Source organism: Eriocheir sinensis, chromosome 42 (genome assembly GCF_024679095.1).
Source record: "Eriocheir sinensis breed Jianghai 21 chromosome 42, ASM2467909v1, whole genome shotgun sequence".
Classification (NCBI taxonomy): Eukaryota; Metazoa; Arthropoda; class Malacostraca; order Decapoda; family Varunidae; genus Eriocheir; species Eriocheir sinensis.
Window position 1 is genome coordinate 5701147 of NC_066550.1, and position 23713 is coordinate 5724859.

Genomic DNA, 23713 nt, shown 5'->3' on the forward strand with positions numbered 1-23713 from the left:
GTCTCTGCCGTGAATTCTATAAAAAAAGATCTTGGACTGCAACTAGGTGTGTGCAACAGAGCCTCCCGATTAGTGGCACCCCGACACCCACTGAAGCCATCCCCTTAAGAGTATCTCCCGGGTAAGTGAATGAGTGGCTGAGGAGCTCATCTTTAGGGGCGTTAACCCAGACGTGAAGCCCTTGAGAGCGTGACGTGGCGGTGACGGGCCGGTGTCATGTGAGGCCTCGCTGGTGATTACTATGTGTCGCCTTGACGGACCCACCGAGTCATTTAACTGGCCATCTAGAGCCTGACGGGTGACGGGCGCTGGCAGACTCGTAAACGGCGTGCTGCATGATGGGGGCTGAAGGAGGGAAGAGGCGGAATGCGAGAGTCTATGTCTGAGGCGTGGAGTGGTGGGTACGTTGAGGTTTGACTGATGACGTACTGACTGGCGGATGTCCATAGTTATTTGTTATCTAGTTACTAAATTGTTGCGTTCCTCGTGAGTATGAAGTTTATCAGTAGTAGTAGTAGTAGTAGTAGTAGTAGTAGTAGTAGTAGTAGTTGTGGTCGTAGGAATAGCAATTGCCGTAGTAGTAGTAGTTTTATAATAGGAATAATAATAATAAAAAAAACAAATAATAACAGTAACAATAACAAAAAATAAGAATAACAATAATAATAACCATCAAAGTCGAACAGCAGCACTAAGGAGACACAAACAACAGCATCAAAATGATCCAGAATCCGAGAACAAAGCAGTCACCCCCTCACCCCACCCCCCCCTCATTTCCCTTACTCCTCCTCCTCTTCCCTTCCCCCACCTCGATCATGGCCGTGTAGAAGTACCGCCGTCCTTCTCCAGTTGGTCTTCCTCCTCTATTCTTCTCCGCCTCCCTCTTGCCCCCCTTTTCCTTTCGTCTATCATCTACCTCCCTCGTCCTTTTCCGTCTTCCTCTCCCGTCCCCTCCCCTCTCTCCTCCCCTCCCATCCCTCCGTCCCATGCGCGTCTAATGTTGCCACCCATCACGCGATCCAGAATGGTGCCTCATCTGATTTTATTGGAAGTCCGGTCTGACGCTATTCTCTCTCTCTCTCTCTCTCTCTCTCTCTCTCTCTCTCTCTCTCTCTCTCTCTCTCTCTCTCTCTCTCTCTCTCGAATATGCATTTCCACGAGCAGTCACACATTAGCGGTTCCTCTTCCTCTTCCTCCCTCTCCTACCCTCCCCTTCCCCCTTCCCTCTCCCCCTCCCCCCTTTACCCACAATTCCCCTTCCATAATTCGAGCATTATCCAGGGATAAAAATGTTGAAAAAAACAAAATGCGTGTGTGTGTGTGTGTGTGTGTGTGTGTGTGTGTGTGTGTGTGTGTGTGTGTGTGTGTGAGCACACAGGACGATGTGACGCGTCTAGTGTGGTAGCTATAAGCTAGCGTAAGCTGCCTGCTTTGAATGCTCTCTCGCTTTCAGCTGCCACCGCTGGCAAGCCCTGTGCGAACCGGGGAGCCGAGTGCGAAAGTCTCCCCCTGCCAGTACATAGCCTCTCCATCGCCAAGACCTCTGCTGTGCCTCCACGTGGCCACGCACGGTAACTGGTAGTCTTGCGGCTCCAGGCTAAACCGGCAGAGGATCTCGGAGCAGCAGGAGGCCCCAGAGGTGCTGGACCATGGACCACCGACGTGTGGATACACCCTGGTCCTTCACCAACTCCTGCCCCACTGTCTTGTGGGTGTCCTTGGCTGGACTAAGACTACGGGAGTCAACCCCTAAGGAAAAATCTGCTGTGGCGACCCGCATAAGGCGAGCGTTCATGGCGCAACGACTCGGCAGTCTCCTGCAACATCCCATAGTAGCTGGCCGTCCTGGACTCCACCTTGCCACCAGCCCAACTGTGGAATGCCAAGATAGTGGGCTGAGGAATGCACGCCCTTCTCCCACTTTAAGCATCATATGTGCAGGTATCACTACATGCCCTATAAATGGGCTTGAAGTGACGTCATCGTCGAAATCGACGGACAACCTTGAGCAGTAAGCAAGTGTGTGTGTGTGTGTGTGTGTGTGTGTGTGTGTGTGTGTGTGTGTGTGTGTGTGTGTGTTTGCCCTCTAGTTATTCGCCCAAAGATGAAAATAATCAGATTTAAAGCCCTTGTGTTCTTTGTTTCTCTTTCCCGCACCCTCCCAAAAAAAAAAAAAAGAAAAAAAAAAAGAAAAAAAAACCCCCCAGCACCCCCAACACTTCCATCTCACGGTTGCCCACTTTTACATCGTCTCCCCTTAACGCATATATGATTTTCTTTGTCTCTCGCCGCGTTTTTCTTGGTGTCTCAACTGCATAATTTTCCTCGAGTGGTCAGTCGCGGGGTGGTACTGGCGCCACTCACCGCCAGCTTCAATGCCTCTCCCTTCCCCAGCTAGTCGTCGTCCCGTCAACTGCTACAATTTGTATCTATTTCGTGTGTGCTTTCCACTAGTTACAGTAAAATTCGATGGAAGGCAAAAATAAACCATGTTCGATTATTATTTATATTGAGAGTCTCATATTTCAAAACAGAGCAGAAAAGCGATCATAGAAAATGTCCAAATATTTTTCTTTTATCTTAAAACTGCCAATGTGGACGATATTCAAATAACTTTTTATTTTTATTTTCTTGTCATCGGTGCCAGGAAGTTTAAAAGAATATGTAAAACGAAAAGAAAATTCGGTAATCATTTGTGTTTTTCTAAAGATAAGGGAAGCTGGTTTCAACACAATTTTCCACTTAGACGAGACATTATCAATCCACTTATAGAGTTCCAAGTCAATGAGCTGGAACATAAGTGGAGTTAAAAAAAATCAATTGAACGTTTTTCATACTCAATTTCTGACCTATTTTGGAATCTGTGACTTATCGGCAAAAATATTAATGAGCAGGGTATTTTTTTTTCTATCATCGAAGTTGGCTGTCTCTAGTGTAGTCTACAGGATAAACAATCGCTGTTCCCCATTGAAGAGTAGGGGCACGGCAGCCTCTTCTCCATAGGCTACTGACAATGTTTGTGTCAAACCACATATTCGTGATCCGTATTTTGTTGGGGTGAAAAAGATCCGCGAAAACATGACCTCGTATAGAAAATTAATAGTGTTTACGAGGAGAATATATATACTATTTTTCGAGTTAATTTTCAGACAAAAAATAACACACACACACACACACACACACACACACACACACAGTAGATAGTCACGTTTAATCAACATAACAAAGCGAGCGACCAGTGAACACGCTGCAGCATACACGCTGCAGCCTTAGAACAGTCACGTGCATCACACCTCACAGACACAGTACATCATCACCGTCACCGTCACAAGGCGAGTACTGACTTCAGGGTCGTATTCTTAAACACTCCGGCGCCCCAGCACACACATTTGACAAGGCTTTCGTAGGAGTTTCGGGCATTTCCAGGGGTAATTTATTGACCCTAGTGGTAGTTTGACCCTTCTGTGGCATGAACCTACAAAAACACTCATTAGAACCCGACTGATCTCATTTTTGGCCATTGGAAATAGTTGATGTGAGAGTCGGAACTGTTTAAGAATACCAACCTGAGCAGCTGTGTCACAAGCATTACGTACACTGTCTTACCCCGGCACGTCACAACGACATCCTTGCACATCATCGATATGGCGCAGTCAGAGAAGCACCTCGACTAGTTAAGTTAAATGATGTAAAGTGTTCAATCAAAGTACGTATATTGCTACACATACCGTCATAAGATCACAGATTCATTGTACACCGCCACATCATTTTAACATCGTAAAATAACACTCACCTTCACCTGCCCGCTGCTCTTCATAGCTGCGGATAAAAGAAAAAGAAATATATTACAAAATGAAGTGTTGGAATATTGAGTGTATAAACACATTCCAGCAAACAGGTAAAAAAAATACAAGCTCAGAAAAAAAAGTGTAAAGAAAGTGGTGAAATTTTTTATACGTAAATAGTTTATTCTACGAAAAGCAATTTGATATGACAAATAACGACAAAAAATAAATGAATACAGCTAAAAGGAAAAATAACAGATTCAAGGAATATATTCTGAAGGAAGGACTGCGTGCCATCAATGCTGGTACACCTGTACGTATGTCTTACCTATTCTGTCCCTCCAGTCTGTCTGTCTTTCTCTCGTTGTCTTTATATTTACGTATATTTGCAGCTTAGTCTGTTTGCTTAGTTGTCTGTTTCAGTTTGTTTCTGTCTGTCTGTCTTCCTTCGAGTTTCCTAGCAATCTAGAACTCATAAAAAATCTTAAAGGTGTCCAAGTTTATTCTTTATTCATTCATTCATTTATTCACGCTCTCTCTCTCTCTCTCTCTCTCTCTCTCTCTCTCTCTCTCTCTCTCTCTCTCTCTCTCTCTCTCTCTCTCGGCAAACACGCACACACACACAAAATACCCATGTCATATATTCGCTCTAATTAGCTCCTGAATAAAAGCAAATTTCGGTATTGTCGCGGCGGGAATGAATTACGTTCTTACTTTGGCCACATTTTTGTTCCCACGCGGCTTTTCGATACGGCGAGGAATTAATTAGCCGTGAATAACTTCCCTGCAGTGTTTGGGTTGGCTTTACTAATATTGATGATGATGATGATGATAAAGCCGCTATTATTTTTGTAGGTTTAGCTATTTTTATCATGACTGCTGTTGTTGATATTAGTGACGATGATGGTGGTGATGGTGGTGGTGATGGTCTCAGTGGTGTATGAATAATGATGATGCTACCAGTACTAATTAGGGTGATGCTGATTAAAATAATGATATACGACGTTGGTTGCAATGGTAGTGTGTGGTGGTGGTGATAAAAGTGGTGTTCGTGATGGTGACGATGATGGTTTTAGTAGTGGTGGCGATGGCAGTGAAAAAAAAAAAGTGGTATTGATGGTGGAGCAGCAAAACTAATTCAGTAACGGTGATGATGGTAGTGTTCACGACTTTCATTATATTGGTGTTGAGTATGGCGGTGATGGAGGACGGTTCACACAGTTTCTTGCAAAACTCACCGGGCCGCAACAGCCTGACTCCTTCCTTTCTGCCCCTTAATAACTTGACTCCAGTAATTTCCGAAGTCGTAAAGTTTTCTAAGAGCGTGAGGTTCTCCCTGCCTGCCTTCCTTCAGCTGCCTCTTTCTTGCTCTCTCTTTCCCACCTTCTTTTCATCCCCATCCCTCCTCCTCCTTACTTACTGGACATTCCTCTCACTAATTCCCCTTCTTCTCCCCCTCTCAAATCACCCCAGTTTAGGCTTTCGTTATTACACCTCACAGCCTCTTCCTCGCTCACTTCCCAGTAGCAGGCGGACCGTTCCCCATCCTATTTCCCAGCTTTCATCGACCCCTATATATAGATCTGCGTAATCTCGTTATCTCAATCCACCCGTCCCCTCCTCCAGTGACCCGGAGAGAAGCTGCCTCACTACAGACCCTCACGCACACCCCCCACACACACACACTATCCCACCACAAAAAAATCTGGCAAGGTTGTTTGAAGTTAGCAGGTCGCTGAGAGCTGCACCAGCCACACTGATACTTAAAACTTGGCGAAAATGTTGTAGAGTGTTGGCGGGCGGCGCGTTGGCGGCCCCAAACCCCTAATGTGTTAACCCCAGGCAGCCTCAGAGGACCGCCGTCATTAGCTCCCTCGTCCGTGATTGGACGCGAGTAAAACTAGCAAGGCGAAGCAGAATGGGCTACAGAGCTACAAATACATTCACGAGCGCTCCTCACTGGCAAGAAAGTAGCACCATGGAACACTTCCCCCCAAAACAACACAACACATCGCCAAACAACCCAAAGCAACATCATACACCACCATAAAACAACAGATACACTCACGAGCGCTCTCCATAGGCAGGAAAGCAGCACAATGGAACACTTCTCCCAAAACACAACGGAAAACACATCACCAAGCAACCCAACGCAGTATCACATCACCATAAAACATCGCACCATCGCATATCACACAACACCACACAAAACTACCGACAACCAAGCACCACCTCAGCGGAACACCACGCAACACCACCGATCTCCCGCTGCGTGCATGCTTGTTATTTATTATCACCACTTTAAATTTCGCCTCTGCATGGTCACGTGAGGTAGTAGGTAAACAGAGATAGCGCCCCTGCCAACTCCCTCCCCCCACAGGCTCCTCCTTTGCATCCCTCCTCTCACCTCCCTTTGTTTCTGCTTCTCCTCCTCCTCCTACTGCTTCTCCTCCTCCTCCTCCTACTCCTCCTCCTCCTCCTACTCCTCTTCCACTCAATTGTTTCCTTTCTCTTCCGCCTCGTACATTATTCGTTCTCCTCCTCCTCCTCTTCCTCCTCCTCCTCTTACTTTTTATTCACCTTACGTTTCTTTTCCTTCGCTCAACAAATAATTACTTTTTCCTCTTCTTCCTCCTCTATCTTCAACCCTTCACCCCCTCCCACTTTCCAAACTTTCCTCCTCCTCCTCTTTCTTCTTCTCACGTTTCATTCCCCGGCCTATACATGAATCCTCTTCCTCCTCCTCCTCTTCCTCCTCCTCCTCCTCTCCTCCTCCTCCTCCTCCTCCTCTTCCTCTTCCTCTTCTCCTCCTCTTCCTCTTCTCCTCCTCTTCTCCTCCTCCTCCTCCTCTTCTCCTCCTCCTCCTCTTCTCCTCCTCCTCCTCCTCTTCTCCTCCTCCTCCTCCTCCTCCTCTTCTCCTCCTCCTCCTCTTCTCCTCCTCCTCCTCCTCTTCTCCTCCTCCTCCTCCTCTTCTCCTCCTCTTCTCCTCCTCCTCCTCTTCCTCCTCCTCCTCCTCTTCTCCTCCTCCTCCTCCTCTTCTCCTCCTCCTCCTCCTCCTCTTCTCCTCCTCCTCCTCCTCTTCTCCTCCTCCTCCTCCTCCTCTTCTCCTCCTCCTCCTCCTCCTCTTCTCCTCCTCCTCCTCTCTTCTCTCCTCCTCCTCCTCCTCCTCTTCGTCCTCTTCTTCCTCCTCCTCCTCCTCCTCCTCCTCCTCCTCGTCCTCTTCTCCTCCTCCTCCTCCTCCTCCTCTCTCCTCCTCCTCTCTTCTCCTCCTCCTCCCTCTTCCTCCTCCTCTTCTCCTCCCTCCTCCTCCTCCTCTTCCTCTTTTCTTCCTCCTCCTCCTCCTCCTCCTCCTCTTCTTCTCCTCCTCCTCCTCCTCCTCTTCTTCTCCTCCTCCTCCTCCTCCTCTTCCTCTTCTCCTCCTCCTCCACCTCCTCCTCTTCCTTCTCTCCCTCTCCTCCTCCTCCTCTCCTCCTCCTCCTCCTCCTCCTCCTCCTCCTCTTCTCTTCCCTCTCCTCTCCTCCTCCTCCCTCTTCTCCTCCTCCTCCTCCTCCTCCTCTCCTCTTCTCCTCCTCCTCCTCCTCTCCTCTTCTCCTCCTCCTCCTCCTCTCCTCTTCTCCTCCTCCTCCTCTCCTCTTCTCCTCCTCCTCCTCCTCGTCTTCTCCTCCTCCTCCTCCTCCTCCTCCTCCTCCTCCTCCCCCTTCTCCTTCTCCTCCTCCTCCTCCTCCATCTTCTCCTCCTCCTCCATCTTCTCCTCCTCCTCCTGATAATCTTCTTCTACCTCCTCCTCCATCTTCTCCTCCTCCCTCTTCTCCTCCTCTCCTCCTCCTCTTCTCCTCCCTCCTCCTCCTCCTCCTCTTCTCCTCCTCCTCCTCTCCTCCTCTCCTCCTCCTCCTCCTCCTCCTCCTCTTCTCCTCCTCCTCCTCACCCCTTCTCCTCTTCCTCCTCCCTCCTCCTCCACCTTCTCCTCTTTTTCATCCTCCTCCCTTCCTCCTCTTCCTCTCCTTCTCCTCCTCCCTCCTCCTCTTCTCCTCCCCTTCCTCCTCTCCCTCCTCCTCTTCCTCTCCCTCCTCCTCCTACTCTCCCTCCTCCTCCTACTTTCCCTCCTCCTCCTACTCTCCCTCCTCCTCTTACTCTCCCTCCTCCTCCTCCTCTCCCTCCTCCTCCGTCTCCTCCTCCTCCTCCTCCTCTTCTCCTCCTCCTCCTCCTCCTCTTCTCCTCCTCTCCTCCTCCTCTTCTCCTCCTCCTCCTCCTCTTCTCCTCCTCCTCTCCTCTTCTCCCTCCTCCTCCCTCTTCTCCTCCTCCTCCTCTTCTCCTCCTCCTCCTCTTCTCCTCCTCCTCCTCCTCTTCTCCTCCTCCTCCTCTTCTCCTCCTCCTCCTCTGCTCCTCCTCCTCTTCTCCTCCTCCTCCTCTTCTCCTCCTCCTCTCCTTCTCTCCTCCTCCTCTCCTCTTCTCCTCCTCCTCTCCTCCTCCTCTTCCCCCTCTCCTCCTCTTCTCCTCCTCCTCCTCTTCTCCTCCTCCTCCTCCTCCTCCTCTACTCCTCCTCCTCCTCTTTTCTTCTCCTCCTCTTTTCTTCTCCTCCACCTCCTCCTCCTCCTCTTTTCTTCTCCTCCTCCTCTCCTCCTCCTCCTTTTTCTTCTCCTTCTCCTCCTCCTCCTCCTCCTCCTCCTCCTCCTCCTCCTCCTCCTCCTTTTCTCCTCCCCTCTTTCTCCCCTCCTCCTCCTCCTTCCCCCTCCCCCCTCCTCCTCCTCCTCCTCTCCTCTCTTCCTCTTCTCCTCTTCTCCTCCTCCTCCTCCTCCCTCCTCCTCCTCTTCTCCTCCCTCCTCCTCCTCCTCCTCCTCCTCCTCCTCCTCTCCTCCTCCTCCTCCTCCTCCTCCTCCTCCTCCTCCTCTTCTCCTCCTCCTCCTCCTCCTCTTCTCCTCCTCCTCCTCCTCCTCTTCTCCTCCTCCTCCTCTTCTCCTCCTCCTCCTCTTCTCCTCCTCTTCATCCTCCCTCTCCTCCTCCTCCTCTTCTCCTCCTCCTCCTCCTCCTCCTCTTCCTCCTCCTCTTCCTCCTCCCTCTCCTCCTCCTCTTCCTCCTCCTCTTCTCCTCCTCCCTCTCTTCCTCCTCCTCCTCCTCCCTCTCCTCTCCCTCCTCTCCTCCTCCTCTTCTTCCTCCTCCTCCTCCTCCTCCTCCTCCTCCTCCTCCTCCTCCTCCTCTTCTCCTCCTCCTCCTCCTCCTCCTCCCTCTTCTCCTCTTCCCCCTCCTCCTCTTCCTCCTCCTCTCCTCCTCTTCCTCCTCCTCTCCTCCTCTTCCCCCCTCCTCCTCCTCCTCCTCCTCCTCCTCCTTCCCCTCCTCTTCTTCTCTCCCTCTCCTCCTCTTCTCCTCCTCCTCCTCTTCTCCTCCTCCTTCTCTTCTCCTCCTCTCCTCCTCTTCTCCTCCTCCTCCTCTTCTCCTCCTCCTCTTCTCTCCTCCTCCTCCTCTTCTCCTCCTCTCTTCTCCTCCTCCTCCTCTTCTCCTCCTCCTCCCTCTTCTCCTCCTCCTCCCTCTTCTCCTCCTCCTCCTCCTCCCTCTCCTCCTCTTCTCTCCCCGCCCTCCTCCTCCTCTTCTCCTCCTCTTCTCCTCCTCCTCTCCTCCTCCTCCTCTCCTCCTCCTCCTCCTCCTCCTCCCTCCTCCTCCTCCTCCTCCTCTCTTCTCCTCCTCCTCCTCTTCTCCTCCTCCTCCTCCTCTTCTCCTCCTCCTTCTCTCTCCTCCTCCTCCTCCTCCTCCTCCTCTTCCTCTTCCTCTTCCTCTTCCTCTTCCTCTTCCTCTTCCTCCTCCTCCTCCTCCTCCTCCTCGTCCTCTTCCACTTCCTCCCCCTCCTCCTCTTCCTCCTCCTCCTCCTCCTCCTCCTCCTCCTCCTCCTCTTCTTCTCCTCCTCCTCCTCCTCTTCTTCTCCTTCTCCTTCTCTTCTCCCTCCTCCTCCTTCTCTTCTTCTCCTCCTCCTCTCCTCCTCCCTCCTCCTCCTCCTCCTCCTCTCCTCCTCCTCCTCCTCCTCTCCTCCCCCTCTCCTCCTCCTCCTCCTCTCATCCCCCTCTCCTCCTCCTCCTCCTCCTCCTCTCCTCCCCCTCTCCTCCTCCTCCTCCTCCTCCTCTTCTCTCCTCCTCCTCCCTCCTCCTCAAACCTCTCCTCCTGTCCTGATTCCTCCTCCTCCTCCTCCTCCTCTTCCTCCTCCCTCTCCTCCTCCTCCTCTCCTCGGAAGAGGTTCTCTCCTCCTCCTCTCCTCCTCCTCCTCCTCCCTCCTCCTCCTCCTCTCTCCTCCTCCTCCTCCTCTCCTCCCTCCTCCTCCTCTCCTCCTCCTTCTCCTTTTCCCTCCTCTCTTCTTTCCTCCTCCCTCCTCCTCCTCCTCTCCTCTCTCCTCCCTCCTCTCCTCCTCTCCTCCTCCTCCTCTCCCTCTCTCCTCCTCCTCCTCCTCCTTCCTCCTCCTCCTCTCTCCTCCTCCTCCTCCTCTCCTCCTCCTCCTCTCCTCCTCCTCTCCTCCTCCTCCTCCTCTCCTCTCCTCCCTCTCCTCCTCCTCTCCTCCTCCTCTCCTCCTCCTCCTCCTCCTCTCCTCTCCTCCTCCTCCTCCTCTCCTCTCTCTCTCTCCTCTCCTCCTCCTCCTCCTCTTCTCCTCCTCCTCTCCTCCTCCTCCTCCTCTCCTCCTCCTCCTCTCCTCCTCCTCCTCTCCTCTCCTCTCCCTCCTCTCCTCTCCTCTCCTCTCCTCCTCCTCCTCCTCCTCTCCTCCTCCTCCCTCCTCCCTTCTCCTCCTCTCCTCCTCCTCTCTCTTCTCCTCCTCCTTCTCCCTCCTCTCCCTCCTCCTCTTCTCCTCCTCCTCTCTCCTCCTCCTCCCTCCTCCTCCTCCTCCTCTCTCTTCCTCCTCCTTTTCTCCTCCTCTCTCCCTCCTCCTCCTCTCTCTCCCCCTCCTCTCCTCCTCTTCTCCTCCTCCTCCTCTTCTCCTCCTCCTCCTCCTCTCCTCCTCTCTCCTCCTCCTCTTCTCCTCCTCTCCTTCTCCTCCTCCTCTTCTCTCCTCCTCTTCTCCTCCTCCTCTTCTCCTCCTCCTCTTCTCCTCCTCCTCCTCCTCCTCCTCCTCCTCTTCTCCTCCTCCTCCTCCTTCTCCTCCTCTTCTCCTCCTCTTCTCCTCCTCCTCCTCCTTCCTCCTCCTCCTCCCCTCTTCTCCTCCTCTTCTCCTCCTCCTCTCTCCTCCTCTTCTCCTCCTCCTCCTCCTCTTCTCCTCCTCCTCCTCTTCTCCTCCTCTTCTCCTCCTCCTCCTCTTCTCCTCCTCTTCTCCTCCTCCTCCTCCTCCTCTTCTCCTCCTCCTCTCTTCTCCTCCTCTTCTCCTCCTCCTCTTCTCCTCCTCCTCCTCCTCTTCTCCTCCTCCTCCCCTCCCTCCTCCTCCTCTTCTCCTCCTCCTCTCTCTCTCCTCCTCCTCCTCTCCTCCTCCTCCTCCTCCTCCTCCTCTTCTCCTCTCCTCCTCCTCCTCCTCCTCTCCTCTCCCTCTCCTCCTCCTCCTCCTCTTCTCCCTCTCCTCCTCCTCTCCTCTCTTCTCCTCCCTCCTCCTCCTCTTCTCCTCCTCCTCTTCCTCCACCTCCTCTTCTCCTACTCCTCTTCTCCTCCTCTTCTCCTCCTCTCCTCCTCCTCCTCCTCTTCTTCTCCTCCTCCTCCTTCTCCTCCTCCTCTTCTCCTCCTCTCCTCCTCTTCTCCTCCTCTTCTCCTCTCCTCCTCCTCTTCTCCTCCTCTTCTCCTCCTCCTCTCCTTCTCCTCCTCTCTCCTCCCTCCTCCTCCTCTTCTCCTCCTCTTCTCCTCCTCCTCCTCTCTCTTCTCCTCCTCTTCTCTCCCTCCTCCTCCTCTCTTCTCCTCTTCTCCTCCTCTTCTCCTCCTCTTCTCCTCCTCCTCTTCTCCTCCTCTCCTCCTCCCCTCCTCTTCTCCTCCTCTTCTCCTCCTCTCTTCTCTCCTCTTCTGCTCATCCTCCTCTTCTCCTCCTCTTCTCCTCCTCCTCCTCTTCTCCTCCTCTTCTCCTCCTCTTCTCCTCCTCTTCTCCCTCCTCTCTCTTCTCCTCCTCCTCTTCTCCTCCTCTTCTCCTCCTTCTCCTCCTCCTCTCCTCTTCTCTTCTCCTCATCCTCCTATCCTTCTCTCCTCCTCCTCTCCTCTTCTCCTCCTCCTCTCCTCCTCCTCCTCTTCTCCTCCCTCCTCTCCTCCTCCTCCTCTTCTCCTCTCCTCCTCCTCCTCCTCCTCTCCTCTCTTCTCCTCCTCCTCCTCCTCCTCTCCTCCTCCTCCCTCTTCTCCTCCCCTCCTCCTCCTCTTCTCCTCCTCCTCCTCTCCTCCTCCTCTTCTCCTCCTCCTCTCCTCCTCCTCCTCTCCCTCCTCCTCTTCTCCCTCCTCCTCCTCCTCCTCCTCCTCCTCTCCTCCTCCTCCTCCTCCCTCCTCCTCTTCCTCTCCTCCTCCTCCTCCCTCTCCTCCCTCCTCCTCCTCCTCTCTCTCTCCTCCTCCTCCTCCTCCTCTCTCTTCTCCTCCTCCTCCTCCTCTCTTCCTCCTCATCTTCTCCTCCTCTCCTCCTCCTCCTCCTCCTCTTCTCCTCCTCCTCCTCCTCCTCCTCTTCTCCCTCCTCCTCCTCTTCTTCCTCCTCCTCCTCCTCCTCCTCCTCCTCTCTCCTCTCTCCTCCTCCTCCTCCTCCTCCTCCTTCTTCTCCTCCTCCTCCTCCTCCTCCTCCTCCACCTCCTCTTCTTCCCCTTCTTCCTCCTCCTCCTCCTCCTCCTCCTCCTCCCTCCTCCTCTCCCGTTCCTCCTCCTCCTCCTCCTCCTCCTCCCTCCTCCTCTCCCGTTCCTCCTCCTCCTCCTCCTCCTCTTCTTCTCCTCCTCCTCCTCCTCCTCTTCTCCTCCTCCTCCTCCTCCTCCTCTTCTCCTCCTCCTCCTCCTCCTCCTCTTCTCCTACTCCTCCTCCTCTTCCTCCTCCCTCTCCTCCTCCTCCTCTTCTCCTCCTCCTCCTCCTCCTCCTCTCCTCCTCCTCTTCCTCCTCCCTCTCCTCCTCCTCCCTCCTCCTCTCCTCCTCCTCCTCCTCCTCCTCTCTTCTCCTCCTCCTCCTCCTCCTCTTCTCCTCCTCCTCCTCCTTCTCCTCTCCTCTCCTCCTCTCCTCTTCTCCTCCTCCTCCCTCTCCTCATCTCCTCCTCCTCTCCTCCTCCTCCTCGTCTGCTCCTCCTCCTCCTCCTCTTCTCCTCCTCCTCCTCCTCCTCTCTTCTCCTCCTCCTCCTCCTCCTCCCTCTTCTCCTCCTCCCTCCTCTCCTCCTCCTCCCTCCCCCTCCTCCCTCTTCTCCTCCTCCTCCTCCTCCCTCTTCTCTTCCTCCTCCTCCTCCTCCTCTTCTCCTCCCTCCTCCTCCTCCTCTCCTCCTCTCCTCCTCTCCCTCCTCCTCCTCCTCCTCCTCCTCCTCCTCCTCTCTCTTCCTCCTCCTCTCCTCTCTCCCTCCTCCTCTCCTCCTCCTCCTCCTCCTCCCTCCTCCTCTTCTCCTCCTCCTCCTCCTCCTCTTCTCCTCCTCCTCCTCCTCCTCTCCTCCTCCTCCTCCTCTCCTCTCCTCCTCCTCTTCTCCTCTCTCCTCCTCTCCTCTCTTCTCCTCCTCCTCCTCCTCTTCTCCTCCCTCCTCCCTCTCCTCCTCCTCCTCCTCTTCTCCCTCTCCTCCTCCTCCTCTTCTCCCTCCTCCTCCTCCTCTCTTCCTCCTCCCTCCTCCTCCCTCCTCCCTCCTCTTCTCCTCCTCCTCCCTCCTCCTCCTCCTCCTCCTCCTCCTCCTCTCCCTCTCTCCTCCTCCTCCTCCTCTTCTTCTGCCTCCTCCTCCTCCTTTTCCTCTTCCTCTCCCTCCTCCTCCTCCTCCTCTTCCTCCTCCTCCTCCTCCTTCTCCTCCTCCTCCTCCTCTTCTCCTCCTCCTCCTCCTCCTCCTCTTCTCCTCCTCCTCCTCTTCTCCTCCTCTTCTCCTCCTCTTCTCCTCCTCCTCTTCTCCTCCTCCGCCTCCCTCCTCCTCCTCCTCTTCCTCCCTCCTCCTCCTCCTCCTCTCCCTCCTCTCCTCTTCCTCCTCCTCCTCCTCCTCCTCTCCTCTTCTCCTCTCCCTCCTCCTCCTCCTCTTCTCCTCCCTCCTCCTCCTCTTCTCCTCCTCCTCCTCTTCCTCCTCTTCTCCCTCCTCTCCTCCTCCTCCTCCCTCCTCCTCTTCTCCTCCTCCTCCTCCTTCTCCTCCTCCCTCCTCCTCCTCTTCTCCTCCCTCCTCCTCCTCCTCTTCTCCTCCTCCTCCCTCCTCTTCTCCTCTCCTCCTCCTCCTCCTCCCTCTCCTCCTCCTCTTCTCCTCCTCCTCCTCCTCCTCTTCTCCTCCTCCTCCTCTTCTCCTCCTCCTCTTCTCCTCCTCTCCTCCTCCTCCTCCTCCTCCTCCTCCTCTCCCTCCTCTTCTCCTCCTCTTCTCCTCCTCCTCTCCTCCTCTTCTCCTCCTCCTCTCTTCTCCTCCTCCTCCTCTTCTCCTCCTCCCTCTTCTCCTCTCCTCCTTCTCCTCTCCCTCCTCCTCCTCTTCCTCCTCCTCCTCTTCTCCTCCTCCTCTCCTCCTCCTCTTCCCCCTCTCCTCCTCTTCTCCTCCTCCTCCTCTTCTCCTCCTCCTCCTCTTCTCCTCCTCCTCCTCTTCTCCTCCTCCTTCTCTTCTCCTCCTCTCCTCCTCCTCTTCCTCTTCCTCCTCCTCTTCTCCTCCTCCTCCTCCTCCTCCTCCTCTCTTCTCCTCCTCCTCTCTTCTCCCTCCTCCTCTCTTCTCCCTCCTCCTCCTCCTCCTCCTCCTTCTCTTCTCCTCCTCCTCTCTTCTCCCTCCTCCTCTTCTCCTCCTCCCTCTTCTCCTCCTCCTCTTCTCCTCCTCCTCTTCTCCTCCTCCTCTTCTCTCCTCCTCCTCCTCTTCTCCTCTTCTCCTCTTCCCTCTCCCTCTTCTCCTCCTCCTCCTCCTCCTCTTCTCCTCCTTTCCTCTTCTCCTCCTCCTCCTCCTCCTCCTCCTCCCTTCTCCCTCTTCCTCCTCCTCTCTCTCTCTCCCCTCCTCCTCCTCCTCCTCCTCCTCTCTTCTCCTCTCCTCCTCCTCCTCCTCTTCCTCTTCTCTCCTCCCTCTCTCCTCCTCCTCTCCTCCTCCTCCTCCTCCTCCTCCTACTCTTCTCCTCCTCCCTCTCCTCCTCTCTTCTCCTCCTCCTCCTCCTCCTCCTCTTCTCCCTCCTCCTCCTCCTCCTCTTCTCCCTCCTCCTCCTCCTCCTCCTCCTCCTCTTCTACCTCCTCCTCCTCCTCCTCCTCTTCCCCCCCTCCTCCTCCTCCTCCTCCTCCTCCACCTCCACCTCTTCTCTCTCCTCCTCGTCCTCTTCCTCCTCCTCCATCTCCACCACTTCTCTCTCCTCCGCCTCCTCCTCCTCCTCCTCTCCTCCTCCTCCTCCTCCTCCTCCTCTTCTCCCCCCTCCTCCTCCTCTCCCTCCTCCTCCTCCTCCTCCTCCTCTTCTCCTCCTCCTCTCCTCCTCCTCCTCCCTCTTCTCCTCCTCCTCCTCCTCCTCCTCCTCCTCCCTCTCCTCCCCCTCCTGCTCCTCCATCACTCCTCCTCCTCCTCCTCCTCCTCCTCCTCCTCCTCCTCCTCCTCTTCTCCCTCCTCCCTCCCTCCTCCCTCTTCTCCTCCTCTCCTCCTCCTCCTCCCTCTTCTCCTCCCTCCTCCTCCTCTCCTCCTCCTCTTCTCCTCCTCCTCCTCTCCTCCTCCTCCTCCTCCTTCTCTCTCTTCCTCCTCCTCCTCCTCCCTCCCTCCTCCTCCTCTTCTCCTCCTCCTCCTCCTCCCTCTTCTCTTCCTCCTCCTCCTCCTCCCTCCTCCTCCTCCCTCCTCCTCCTCTTCTCCTCCTCCTCCTCCCTCTCCCCTCCTCCTCCTCCTCTCCTCCTCTTCTCCTCCTCCTCCCTCTTCTCCTCCTCTCTCCTCCTCTCCTCCTCCTCCCTCCTCCTCTTCTCCTCCTCCGCCTCCTGCTCCTCCTCCTCCTCCTCCTCTTCTCCTCTCCTCTCCTCTCTCCTCCTCCTCTTCTCCTCCTCTCCTCCTCCTCCTCCTCTTCTCCTCCTCCTCCTCCTCCTCTTCTCCTCCTCCTCCTCCTCCTCCTCTTCTCCTCCTCCTCTCCTCCTCCTCTCCTCCTCCTCCTCCTCCTCCTCCTCCTCCTCTCTTCTCCTCCTCTCCTCTCTTCTCCTCCTCCTCCTCCTCTCCCTCCTCCTCCTCTTCTCCTCCTCCTCCTCCTCTTCTCCTCCTCCTCCTCCTCTTCTCCTCCTCCTCCTCCCTCCTCTCTCCTCCCTCCTCCTCCTCTTCTCCTCCTCCTCCTCCTCCTCCTCCTCCTCCCTCTTCTCCTCCTCCTCCTCTTCTCCTCCTCCCTCTCCTCTTCTCTCCCTCCTCCCTCCTCTTCTCCTCCTCCTCCTCTTCTCCTCCTCCTCCTTCTCTTCTTCTCCTCTTCTCCTCCTCCTCTCCTCCTCCCTCCTCCTCCTCTCTTCTCCTCCTCCTCCTCTCTTCTCCTCCTCCTCCTCTCTTCTTCTCCTCCTCCTCCTCTTCTCCTCCTCCTCCTCTCTTCCTCCTCCCTCTCCTCTTCTCCTCCTCCTCCTCTCTCCTCCTCCTCCCTCTCTCCTCCTCCTCCTCTTCTCCTCCTCCTCCTCCTCTCCTCCCTCCTCCTCTTCTCCTCCTCCTCCTCTTCTCCTCCTCCTCCTCCTCCTCTCCTCTTCTCCTCCTCCTCCTCCTCTCCTCCTCCCTCCTCCTCCTCTTCTCCTCCCTCCTCTCTTCTCCTCCCTCCTCCTCCTCCTCCCTCTTCTCCTCTCCTCCTCCTCCTCCTCCTCTTCTCTTCCTCTCCCTCTCTCCTCCTCCTCCTCTCCTCCTCCCTCCTCCTCCTCCTCTCCTCCTCCTCCTGCTCCTCCTCTTCCTCCTTCCTCCTCCTCTTCCTCCTCCTCCTCTTCTCCTCCCTCCTCTCCTCCTCCTCCCTCTCTCTCCTCCTCCTCCTCCTCTTCTCCTCCTCCTTCTCCTCCTCCTCTTCCTCCTCCTCCTCCCTCTCTTCTCCTTCCTCCTCCTCCTCCTCCTCCTCCCTCCTCCTCCTCCTCTCCTCCTCCTCCTCCTCCTCTCCCTCCTCCCTCTCTTCTCCCTCCTCCTCCTCTCCTCTTCTCCTCCTCCTCCTCCTCCTCTTCTCCTCCTCCTCCTCCTCTTCTCCTCCTCCTCTCCTCCTCCTCTCCTCCTCCTCCTCCTCCTCTTCTCCTCCTCCTCCTCCTCCTCTTCTCCTCCTCCTCCTCCTCCTCTTCTCCTCCTCCTCCTCTTCTCCTCCTCCTCCTCCTCTTCTCCTCCTCCTCCTCCTCCCTTCCTCCTCCTCCTCCTCCTCCTCTTCTCCTCCTCCTCCTCCTCTTCTCTTCTCCTCCTCCTCTCCTCTCTCCTCCTCTCCTCCTCCTCCTCTTCTCCTCCTCTTCTCCTCCTCCTCCTCCTCCTCCCTCCTCCTCCTCCTCTTCTCCTCCTCCTCCTCCTCTCCTCCTCCTCTTCCCTCCTCTCCTCCTCCTCCCCTCTTCTCCTCCTCCTCCCTCTCTCCTTCTCTTCCCTTCTCCCTTCTCCTCTCCTCTTCTCCTCCTCCCTCTTCTCCCTCCTCCTCCTCTTCTCCTCCTCCTCTTCCCCTTCCTCCTCTTCCCTCCTCCTTCTCTTCTCCTCCTCTCCTCCTCCCTCCTCTCCTCTTCCTCCTCCTCCTCCTTCCTCCTCCTCCTCCTCCTCCTCCTCCTCCTCCTCCTCCTCCTTACAGGGCCTCTCAAACAGACAGGCGTTGACCCTTGCTGCTGCTGCGGCATCAAACCTTAACCTTTTCACCTCGTCTGGTAAACGACACTTGTTATTTTGTGTGTAAATAGACTCCGTGTGTTACATTTTAACGTCTGCTTTTGAAATCCGTTCATCCATTTTAATGCCATTACTTAAATAGGCCCGTACGCCTTCTCAGAAATCGAAGACACGACTAACTTTGTTTACTTTCTGATTTACACCACTCAGTAATTAACGTCTAACTCAGTGCTGTGACGTCTAACTAGTGTTTGAAGTGTTGCGAGATTACCTTACAGTGAAGACTTCCCTGCTGAGCTGGCAGTTAGGGTATATATCGACTTTTTGTGTTTCCTGTCTTTCCTCAGTAGGATTACAACTACGACCTAACACAGCACCCAGTGAAGACAGTGAGCTTCTTGTGTCTAACTAACGTGAAAATCTGTCACTAACGTAGAAGTACAAAGCTTGACCGTATACCAGCACACCTGTTTTTTTGAAAAGGAAAAGTTTAATCCCCAAGAAATTTTTTGTCCCGGAGAAAACACGTGTGAGCCCTCATAGACGCCACACCTCAAACTCTCCGCGTGACTCGACCGATTTAAGCCGCCTCCCTCCAGGTGTTGACCTTAGTCCACGCGGATACAAAATTCATCTTAACTGTAAAGCACACAAATATATCGTCTTGCAACAGTAAATAAAAATTAAAAAAAGTAATCATGCCGTCCAACTATTTCAATTGCTGTAATTGTTCAAGAAATATGCTGCGATTCATTACCAAACCAGCGACTCGATGTGTAGGTACTGTGTCTTAGACTTACGTATTCAGGCACTACAAACAACCAACGAGGATCTACAACGCTCAATGCGTTGATCTGGAACACCATGATGGCCTTCCCTCAACTCCCTACTCCTCATTCTTCTTCTTCTTCTTTCCCCGCCCTTCCTACTCCAGCTTCCTCCTCCTCAAACTCATATTCTGACGTTTCTGACCAATTACATACCTCCTCCTCCTCCTCTGCCTCGCCTGAACCCCGCCTCCATCCTTACTATTCCTTCCCATCCACCTCCCTTGCTACCTCATCCTCCCTCCCTCTTCTCCCTCCACCACCTTGGCTCCTCCCCTATCCTCATCACCACTCCATCTTCCCCTTCCACCTCCAACGATCTCCTCTGCCTCGCCTCAACCACCCCACTCCTCTGCAACGCCTGATCCCGCCGCCACCCTTACCATTCCTTCTACTCCATCCACCTCCTTCCTACCCATCCACCTCCATCCACAGTACCACTCCCTTTCTCCCTCTCCCTTCCTCTCCCTCCACACCTTGGCTCCTCCCTATCCTCATCACCCTCCATCCTCCTTCCCACCTCCAACACGAACTCAGCCTCCGCCTCCTCCTCCACTTCTGATACCACATCTCCTCCATCCCACCTCACCCTCCACCCTTTCCCAACCACCCACTACTATCACCACCACCACTTCCAAACCCACCTTAGCCCTCCCTTGTACCTCGCGCCCTTCAGAAGAAATCACAAGACCATTCTACCAGCTGTCCTTGTACAGAACCAGACGCTGTTTCCTGGTATGGGCAAACTAACTACTAAGTCAATTTGGTTGGAGACAGTGTGGTGAGAGGCCAACTTACAGTTTTGTGGTCGGAATACGTTGACACAGCAGCGTTTCTGTATCCCAGAGCCAAACTGGACGATATTGAATCAGCTGTCGTGCAGTTTCAGTAAATACGAAGGACGACACAGTGTATCTGATCCATGCAGGAACCAACGACCTTCAGTCAACTCAAATTCAGGACCTGTTAGCAAAATACCGTCAAGTCATTCGAAATACAGACCAGTCCCCTCACATCATCGTCTCTGGAATTCTACCGAGAGTCAATACGTTCGCCGGATACAACAACAGTAAAGCGTGCGGCGTCAACACTGGTCTAAAGCAGTTATGTAACGATGAAGGCGTAGGGTTCACGAACGCATGGCATCACTTCAACCAGCGCCCAGATTTGTTTTGGGAGGACGGACTCACTTGAACGAGGTTGGTTCGGCGCGGCTAGGAAGGCTCCTGAACGATGCAGTTGGCTTCTCAGCTATTCAAAACTGGAGGCGAGCGCAACGCAAAGGCAACCCTTGATCAACCGAACCGTAGCGTCGATGCGGCTTGCACGAAACAGTGTAACCAACGACGCCTCCGACAAGCGAACTCTTTCAACACGACGCGGCCAAACCAGTAGTCACATTTCCATTTTGTACACAAATGCACGCAGTCTATTACCCAAAAGGACGAAATGGGGCGTATATTGCAACTGAGAAACCAGATGTGGTAGCCATCACAGAGACTTGGGCCAACTCTGCATCTGGTATCTGAACTGTCATTTTCCCGGGTACGAAAGCTTCCAAAAAATCGAATGCACAAGAAAGGAGGAGGTAATTTGCTACGTAAAAGTACGCTCCCTGCCATAAAATAGACAAACAGGATGCAGAGGTACGACTCCGTCTATGTGGAAATAACTGCGAATAATAAGAAACTAACACTTGCGACCGTATACAGGCCTCCAAAACAACAAGCAGCCGATGACACTGCTGCCCTGTACGAAGAGCTTCCTCTTTAACACAAAGTAAACAAGCAATAATAATTGGGACTTTGGTTGCCTAACATTGACTGGGGACAATTGACTGGAGATCAAAGAGGTAACAGGCTTATAGAAATGGTGGAGGATTCGTTCCTCACTCAGGGTTGTAACTCAACCAACAAGAAAACAATCTGCTGGATCTGGTATTAGTAAGCGACCCCGACCTCATTCGCGACTGTGAAGTTGGTGAAAAAATTAACGGTTTGCGATCACCCTTAATCCCGTTTCAATGTCAACATAAGTCACAAACTCATAGACAATCCGTCAGTGATACCAGACTACAAAAAGCAAATGTCAACCTAGCCGTGAGCTGCTTCCTCTGCGACCTGGGACCAACTTCACCCTAACCGACAATACAATCGACAACGTGGAACAACTTCAAAGATAAGCTTTTGGGGTAGAAAGGCTACAGTGCCGACAGAACCCAGGCAGTAAATGGTGCCGTAGATCACCGTGGATGACAGAGAAATAAAAGGCGGTAAACTTAAAAAAGAATTATAACCTAATGAAAGAATGACTGCAAGCCCGTACTCCAGTACCACAACAGCCTCCAGAGCTTGTCGCACCCTTATTCAGGTAGTAAACGCAACTACGAAAAACAAATAGCGCTTGTGACATCAAGACAAACTCAAAAAATTCTTCACATACATCAGATCGAAAAAGTAAAATCAATATTGGTCCCCTGACAGACAGAGACTGGAGCTGCAACTCAGGACAGTAAACAGATGGCCAGAATCCTCAACAGTGCTTCGCATCCGTATTCACAGTCGAGAACATCGAAACCATGCCCGAGAACCCTGACCCGCCGAGGGGAATCACGCCCTGAAAATTGACTCAATATGCGACCAAGAAGTGAAAGAGTATTTGGATAAACTCGACACGAACAAGTCAACAGGACCTGACGGTTTGTCCCCGCGGTTATTAAAGAGCAAACAACAAATACTTCCAGCCACTCACTAACATATTCAAGCAGTCTGTTCAATTGAAAAAGGTCCGGAAGACTGGAAGATGGCGGGCAACGTAACACCAATTTTCAAAAAGGAGACAAAAGCGTTGCATTAAACTACAGGCCCATAAGTTTGACATCGGTGGCAGGAAAAATACTCGAAAAGATTATAGAGACAAACTTGTTAAGTTTCTAGAAGACAATAATGTAATCTCCGACACCCAGCATGGCTGAAACAAGCGCTCCTGCCTAACAATTTATTAGACTTCTTCCAAGGTATATATAAGAACTGGGATGCCCACATCCCCAGTGATATTATATACCTGGACTTTCAAAGCCTTCGACAAGGTACCGCACGAGCGACTCCTTAGAAACTGCACTCGGCGGGCATTGGAGCCAATCGATCGCGTGGATAAGAGATTGGCTCACCGACGAAAAACAACGAAGTACTACTCAACGGACAGCCTTCCGATTGGCTTCCAGTCACTAGTGGAGTGCCTCAAGGGTCAGTGCTGGGACCCATTCTCTTCATCATATATATCAACGACCTCGAATCAGGACTGAAATCCACAATATCGAAAATTTGCTGTTGAGCACTAAGGTGGGGAAAGGCCCTCACAAAGACCGACTGCGAAATCATTCAGAAAGACCTCAATCACATTATCGAATGGTCGGAAAAATGGCAAATGTCCTTTAATGTTGACAAATGCAAAGTCATGCACATGGGTCCAGAAATAGTAACCACACATACATCATGAATGGAGACCTCTGCAAGCGATGCAGGAGGAAAAGGATCTTGGAGTCACTATCAGCAGTGACCTGAAACACGCGAATCACTGTAAAAAGCATACAACAAAGCCAACACTATGCTCGGGTTCATGGCGAGAACTTCGAGTGTAAAACGCCAGACGTGATACTATCCTTGTATAATTCCATGATAAGACCGCACCTCCCGGTATGCAGTACAGTTCTGGTCTCCCTAATTACAGAAAAAGACATTGATTTACTGGAAAGGATTCAACGACGCGCCACGAAAGTGATACCAACCTTAAGGGCTCAACCGTACGAGGAACGACTCAAGCGACTCAATCTCTTTACATTAGAAAGACGCCTACGAGGAGATATGATTCAAGTCTTCAAGTATCTAAAAAATTCAATAACGTCGATTGCTCCAATTTCTTTGAATTTGCAAACCAACCTAAGAACTAGAAACGGTTTACCCATTCAGTCTAGTCGATGTAACACAGACATCGGAAGGTTTCTTTTCAAACCAGGTCATCCGTCACTGGAACAATCTTCCTTCAGAAGTAGTAAATGCGAATACTATCAACTCCTTCGAATATAGAATCGACCGTCACTTCGCTGCGTCGGGAAAGCTGAATATTGAGTTGCTTTCATCTGCTCCTCAATATCGAGGCGCTTTCATCTGCTCCTCAATGTCGGTGCTTTCATCTGCTCCCCAGGCCCCAGGCTGTCGAGCAGGTTATCCCTCAAAGCAGGCAACCTCATGAGCCAAACCTGGGCTTTCTGTTGCCTGCATTTTCCATATTTCCATGTTTCCTCCTCTTCTCCTCCTCCTCCTCCTATTGCTCCATCCTCTTACTCCTCCTCCTCTTTTCCTCCTCCTCCTCCCCCTCCTTCTCCTCCTCCTCCTCCTCTGCTTCCACTTTCTCCTCATAATTATATCCACCCTCGCCCTCTCCCTAATTTTCTCCTCCTCTTCCTCATCATCATTTATTCACTCTCACCCTCTTCTTAATTTTTCCCCCTCCTTCTCCTCCTCCTTCACCCCTTCACCCCTGCCCCTCCCCCAGGCGCCTGTGGCCCAGGTGCTGGCGCGGGACAACGACGACCTCAGGAGGCGGCGGCCACGCAGCTCACCTACTCGCTGCTCAAGAACGTGGTGGACGAGGCCAGCGGGCGGCAGCTGTTCGCTGTGGACGGCCGCACGGGGCTCGTCACCACGGCGCTCTGCTGCCTCGACAGGGAGCGGGCGGCGCGATACACGCTCACGGCGGCGGCGACGGACGGCGGGGGGCTCAAGGGTGCGTGTGGGTGTGGGGGGGTGGGGGGGTGGGGGTGTGGGTGTGTGTGTGTGTGTGTGTGTGTGTGTGTGTGTGTGTGTGTGTGTGTGTGTGTGTGTGTGTGTGTGTGTGTGTGTGTGTGTGTGTGTGTGTGTGTGTGTGTGTGTGTGTGTGTGTGTGTGTAAAAGTAATGATTGTCGTTTATCTATTCGTCTATTTATATTTTTTTCGCATCTTGTTCCCTGCCTACTTACTTATCTATATGCTACGTACTTTCCAACCTCTACCTACCCACTTACCTACCTACCTATCCACTTACCCCCACTCCCCCCCCTCCCCCCCCAGCCACGGGCACGGTGCTGGTGGAGGTGACGGACGTAAACGACACGCCGCCGAGGTTCGCGCGTCGCTCCTGGCAACTCTACGTGCGCGAGAACCAGCCGAGGGACGCACCGCTGGCCGGCCTGCCCGTGACGGACCGCGACGCCCGCACCACGCTGGCCTTCGCGGTAAGTACGGGGGCGGAGGAGGAGGAGGAGGAGGAG

At 53.6% G+C, this 23713-nt stretch overlaps 1 protein-coding gene across 1 annotated transcript in view; it reads left to right on the forward strand.

Moving 5' to 3' along the window:
- The window catches only part of LOC127010203 (putative neural-cadherin 2), a 139588-nt gene that overhangs the window by 77373 nt on the left and 38502 nt on the right, over positions 1-23713 (forward strand). The window contains 3 exon segments of the mRNA XM_050884082.1: positions 22959-22992; positions 22995-23189; positions 23514-23677. Of these exon segments, the coding sequence (XP_050740039.1) occupies positions 22959-22992; positions 22995-23189; positions 23514-23677 (393 nt within the window).